Here is a 5,398-nt window from a genome sequence, read left to right as displayed (position 1 = left end):
CGGCTCAGTAATGAAGCACAGGTAACTAAGGCAGTCTCTGCTCGGTCGGCAGAGCTCGTTTTGTGTAGGCTTCAATGGGTTAACTGGCTTAGAGGTGGTTGTTGTTGCTGATCGACCAGGTGAGGGAGCACGTTCCAGCAACATGTTGCTGCAATATGTATTGGTGGGTGCATGTTGCTGAGTGGTTGCAGGGTTTCCTGGAGGAAAACAAATGATATTTTTAATAAAATGAGATGAATTGTAAGAAATTAAATGATGAGGCTTAATATATTGTTGTTTATACTTTATAGGAGAAGCTGAAAAACTTGGTTTCTGCCGTCTATCTTTATAAACATCAAGAATAGATGCCGAGTTCTAGGTATTCATAGTTCTTGATCTTAATTTCAAAAACATCTAGTTGAAAATATACTCTTTTTGCTATACAATATTTGAGATAATATCATGTCCATTCATTTTATGACTTGAATCTTAAAATACGAACAAATCTTTGTTCTGATATCGTTTTTAATTCCTTTTGTAAATCCTCAACTCTAAAACAGCACGTTTTGGTTTCCTAATTATTTCTGTACGCCATCTATTATCATACAAATCCCAGATAGAACCCTCCACTCTCCCCTGCTTATTCCTTTCATTCAATGCAAATGAGTTATGTCCATATCTCCCTCAGGTAAGAGAACATTCCATCTTTGTTCTTCGCTCGCCAAACGTGTCAGGATAGTAATTCTCTTCCCCTGTCCTGCCCCTGGCACTCCCCCGCTGGCCTTGATTGTGGGTTTTTTGGCATTAAGGCCGCTGTGTGGCATAAATCACAGTCGGGAATCTGGACACAGGACTCCAAGCGTTTTCCGGGACTGACCCGCGGGTTAATTGCTGACAATTTCCAGGCGGCAGGCTGAGGCTTAGACACAGGCGGAGGCTTCTCTTCTGCTCACTTTTGCTGATTGTAATCTTTATTTATACCCCGTGTGTGTGAGTTAATGGGTGTGTGTATGGGTATGTCCAAAATGCGCTCAGGGGGCATGTGTGGTATCCATTGCGACGGCAGGGTAACAAGACAGGCCAAGCGACGACTTCTCCTCGACCATCAATAAGCCAGAAGGCTAGCCTCTTTTCTTCTTTTTAATTTTCACAGAGCAAGAAATTAATTAGCTTAGATACACCAACTTTAGAGATGAAAAAATTATCTTAAATATTAATAATACGATACCTAACATATCCAAAAATTCTAATCTTAATTATCTAAATCTGAAAATCTACAAAATTTCCTTTCAGTGTTTGGATGCTAAGCAGCCGGGCCAAGAAAGATCTTCAAGACAGGCTCGATCGCTGCCTTGTGGCATGCTAACGAAGTTGACAACTTGATGACATTTGATCTCTTGGCTTTGGGCTTCGATGCTGGATCTTGGATGCTGGATGCTCAGCTACCTCGACTCTCCTGGACATCAAGCCGCAAATGACTTCGATGAGCTGCGATGAGAAGACAATGATCAGCGGTTCGCATTTGTGCCTTCTTCTAAGCACGCACACACAAATCACCAGTGTCTGTGGCCATGGCTGAGCCATACACAGAAAGAAAAAACCAGTAGCTTACAAATATTCCATATTTATTTATCAAAACCCATAGAAAACATGAGCCCGCTACAAATGAACTGGAAACCCAAACAATGTGGGATTGGTGTACTCCCCAAAAAGCGACTAGGAAAATGGATCTAAGACTAGTACTTGAACTAAGGGCACTCTTTCAATCTTCTACCCTCTATAGTTTGGCCTTTGGTGGTGTCGTCGATAGTGCTGGGATGACTACTTCTGTCTTTGGTGAGGCATCCTTCTCGGGCAGTAGGTTGCCCAACGCAAAGATGTTCTTTGGGTCAAGATGCTTTTTGGTTGCGGTATACAGGGCACTGCCCGTATCGGTGACGGCACTGCGGTACCAATGACTCCTCACTTTCCCGACTCCATGGTGATGGGACAAGGAACCACCACAGGACAGGATCTCCTCACGAGCACTGTGTTCAATGGCCTCGAAAAGCTCCACGGGATTGGCCACATCCAGGCACCGGAAGCCAAAGTAAAAGTAGATACAGGCACCAGCATCATAGGTCTGGGTCACCCGGCAAGAGATGGTGTAGAAGGTAATGCTCCGTTTTTGACACTCCTGGAAAGGATTAGATTTTAGATTATGGACAAAGAACATATACTTGTACTTACAGATACAACTTTTTGCTTAACGGAACGACAAAGCAAACTGCAACGGTCCCAGGGCACTGAGGTCTCGAAGGACTCTGCCACGATACCCTGCCATAAAGCAAAGTCCCTAATGTAAGCAATCACAAAGGTCAGAACATAGCCACGTTCTCCATTTTGCCCACCAGCTGGAAAACCCTTAAACTTGGCCGCTATCTCGTAGATGAGCGACTCCTGGCGCTGCACCTCCTTCTCCACGCCCTCGAAGAGCAAAGTGGCGGCACAGATTTCGTTCAGGTCGATGCCCTTCCAGGCAGTCACGTAGCGCTGCTTCAGGCCATCCACAAAGCTGGACCACCAGCTTTTTTCCGGCTTGAGGGCCTGGCCGAACATGAACTGCTCGTTGTCCATCAGCCGGACGGAGGCCGGTTGGCAGCGTCGGCGGGCCACTTCGCGCATGAAGAGCACACCCTGCTCGAAGTTGGGGAAGGCCAAAGATCCATAGCGCCGCACAGAAGGCAAAGGACGCACTTTGAGCACTACTTCGGTTATCACACCTAGAGTTCCCTCCGATCCCAGGATCATGTGATTGAAATCCGGGCCACAGCTCACCCGGGGGGCACTGCATTCCCGCTCCAGCGTGCCCGACGGAGTGACCATCCGCACCCGCACCACCAGGTCCTCGATGTTGCCGTACACATTCTTCTTCATGCCCGAGGCTCGAGTGGCCACCCAGCCGCCCAGGGTACTGAACTCGTAGGAGTCCGGCTCATGGCCCACCGTTAGGCCCTTTTCGCGCAGGACCCTCTCCAGATCCTGGCCTACAATGCCAGACTCGAAGCACACGGTCAGGTTTTCCTTGTTCAGCCACAGCAAGCGATTCATCTGCGAGGTGTCCAGGACGCAGATCATTCGCCTTTCATTCTGGGGGCAGGTTATGGCGCCGGAGACACTAGTTCCTCCGCCATAAGGCAGCAGCATCACGTCGTGCTTGTGGGCTAAACGTACCAGCTGGACCACCTCGTCGTGGCAACGAGGCCACACCACCAAGTCGGGAATCCGGCGGAATTTGTGATGCCAGAGACTGTAGATGTCGTTGAGGGTCTGACCATGACAGCGCACCAGTCGATCGATCCCCTCCAGAGAGAAGTCCACCTTGGTGGAGTCTTTTAATTCGCGCAGGAATGCTGCATTGTCCACTGGTCGTGGATAGGATTTCGGCAGCTGGGGGAACGGCTTCGATTGATCCACTTTCATCTCGAACTTGTCCTCCACCCACTTGGTGAAGCTGGGCAGCTCGCACCCTCCAAGGGGATATCTAAGCAAGGAGTCGGTTAAATATTTTTCAAGGATTGACATTCTTGTACTCACTTTTCGCCGCGAAAGCAGATGATGCCATCTTGCCCGTAGAACTGGGAGTCATTGTAGCCCCAACCGAACCATTTTAAGGCCTCGTGGCTGTCAAAAATTAAAGAAATTAGCTACTGGAGAAAATTTTATGACTTTAGAGCCCACTAGTTTCTTATTTATTTTATTTAATGCAACATTAGTGTTTTAAGTGCTGTTTACAGGGTGTAATTGCCGAGTTGTTTGTCCGGCAATTTGCACATTTTAAAAGCAAACATTTATCTATTTTCAAAATTCTCCATTCTATTTTTATTTTTCCCTCTTACAGCCCATTAATACTCCTAAAGGCACATAGTAAACACTAGAAATAGTGCTTAAATGTCCTTAAACACCTGAGAACTCACCGTTTCTTGGGAATAACACTCTCCACGCGTTTGGAGAGGCGCGGGTCCAGGGCGAGGGCGGTGCCTTCGGTCGGAACCGGCAAGCTTTCCGGAGCATCAGTGGCCGCCGAGTTTCTTTTGGCCGCCATCGCACACACTCACTATGTACAGCCGTGGATTTATATCCGTTGGAGTTATAAAAATACTTTTTCTATACTTTTCACAGCCCTTGGGAGTTGCAGACTTTTCACATTAGGCGCAAAATCGATAATTTGTGGGAAAAGACGCCGCCTGCTGAGCAAGTTAGAAGCTTCTGGTTGGAATTGATTTTCTAGAGGTTTATATCTACAATTCCTATTATTCAAATGGCACAAGGTTCTCGTTAGTTGTTGAAATACACTTTTGCGCTAAGAATTAAAATTACTTAAATAGATATTGCACTAAAATATGCGACCTGCGGTGCGTTTACTTGGCTTTCGTTTCGACAAATGCACGGAAGGAATGAGACTACGGACGGAGACTGGTTGAGAGTGCCGGAAAATTACCGAGAGAGAGTGCCCATGCGGTGTCTTCCGGGCATGCGCAAACCGTTATTCAGGAACTGAATCGGTTAAAACTTGATTTCGAAAATATATTTTTAAAAGTTTAAAACAAAACAAGCCTTGATTTCAATGAGAAAGGGTTAAGGTTGAAGAGAATTGTAATTCATTTTATTCTTGACGTTCGAGCTACAAACATCCAAATCGGTTTTAGTTGTTTTTTTTTCGGTAAAAATTCAATAAGGTAAGAAAACATTTAATTTCAAAATAAAATTCAAATTAGATAAGTTATTCATCCGAAAGTAATCCCATTTTGGTAAGATGCCCAGCAAGAAGAAGGATTCGGTCAAGAGCGCCAAGAAAGGAGCCTCTGATGGAACTGGTGAGAAACCAAACGCAGATCCTGCCAAGTCTGGCTCAGCTACCTCTGCGGATCCTTTGGCCGAAAAGGAGGCAAAGGGCAGCAAGAAGGGCAAGGGCAAAAAGAAGTAAAATCTATACAATATTTTTCCATCCTGAACCCAAAATCGGATGCGAATATAAATGGATACCGCTAATGTCATAACGAAACAATAAAACCGATATAAGCCAAACGCGACCTCTATAACCGATTCGAAGGGGGGTTGAAACAGCTCACCTAGGGGGAGAGAATATTATTGAGGGGGTGGTGGCACAACTAGGGTGGTTTTTTTCTCGCCCATTTCGCTGGTGGTGTGAGTCGTGATGGGTTTTAAATAAGAAATGCCGAGTTTATAACTTCAACACCGACAGGTGGTTCCAATTGTAACCAAACTACGTGAACTGTGTCAACTATAGATTTCCACTTTAAGTGCTTATAACTACCCGTGAAAGTCTTGACATCTGCTTGTTAATTTTTAATGCACACGAAGGGCCAGAGGTCAACCAATAAAACGCACTAACTTTTTATTCAAAATAAAAATTGTA

At 45.6% G+C, this 5,398-nt stretch overlaps 2 protein-coding genes across 4 annotated transcripts; one reads left to right on the top strand and one right to left on the bottom strand.

Moving 5' to 3' along the window:
- Window positions 1-1,587: 1,587 nt before the first annotated feature.
- Window positions 1,588-4,071, bottom strand: Agps (alkyldihydroxyacetonephosphate synthase). Its single transcript, XM_017253099.3, has 4 exons — window positions 3,936-4,071; window positions 3,556-3,642; window positions 2,209-3,502; window positions 1,588-2,155 (listed from the first exon to the last, which is right to left on the bottom strand). Exons 1-4 carry the CDS (start codon window positions 4,061-4,063, stop codon window positions 1,757-1,759), a joined length of 1,908 nt encoding a protein of 635 aa, XP_017108588.2. The 5' UTR covers window positions 4,064-4,071; the 3' UTR covers window positions 1,588-1,756.
- Window positions 3,948-5,046, top strand: LOC108133248 (uncharacterized). Of its 3 annotated transcripts, none has more exons than XR_011442420.1 (3): window positions 3,948-4,079; window positions 4,141-4,697; window positions 4,757-5,046. XR_011442420.1 is itself a non-coding variant. In XM_017253100.3 (2 exons), exon 2 carries the CDS (start codon window positions 4,775-4,777, stop codon window positions 4,943-4,945), a length of 171 nt encoding a protein of 56 aa, XP_017108589.2. In that variant the 5' UTR covers window positions 4,548-4,697; window positions 4,757-4,774; the 3' UTR covers window positions 4,946-5,046. The 3 variants fall into 3 exon arrangements, 1 of the variants encoding a protein (XP_017108589.2); XR_011442419.1 differs by lacking the exon at window positions 3,948-4,079 and having other exon boundaries at window positions 4,275-4,289; window positions 4,347-4,697; XM_017253100.3 differs by lacking the exon at window positions 3,948-4,079 and having other exon boundaries at window positions 4,548-4,697.
- Window positions 5,047-5,398: the final 352 nt, after the last annotated feature.

Source organism: Drosophila bipectinata, chromosome 2R, assembly GCF_030179905.1.
Source record: "Drosophila bipectinata strain 14024-0381.07 chromosome 2R, DbipHiC1v2, whole genome shotgun sequence".
NCBI lineage: Eukaryota > Metazoa > Arthropoda > Insecta > Diptera > Drosophilidae > Drosophila > Drosophila bipectinata.
The sequence above is the reverse complement of the archived record's forward strand: the minus strand, read 5'-3'. Positions and strand labels throughout refer to the sequence as shown.

What these genes read in the sequence shown, in the direction of transcription:
- Agps (XM_017253099.3), bottom strand. Translation starts at nt 4,063, where the DNA reads ATGGCGGCCAAAAGAAACTCGGCGGCCACTGATGCTCCGGAAAGCTTG. An exon ending in ATCTGCTTTCGCGGCGAAAA is followed by an intron (nt 3,503 to 3,555) that starts GTGAGTACAAGA and finishes CTCCTTGCTTAG; the next exon opens with ATATCCCCTTGGAGGGTGCG. An exon ending in TTAAGCAAAAAGTTGTATCT is followed by an intron (nt 2,156 to 2,208) that starts GTAAGTACAAGT and finishes AATCCTTTCCAG; the next exon opens with GAGTGTCAAAAACGGAGCAT.
- LOC108133248 (XM_017253100.3), top strand. Translation starts at nt 4,775, where the DNA reads ATGCCCAGCAAGAAGAAGGATTCGGTCAAGAGCGCCAAGAAAGGAGCC.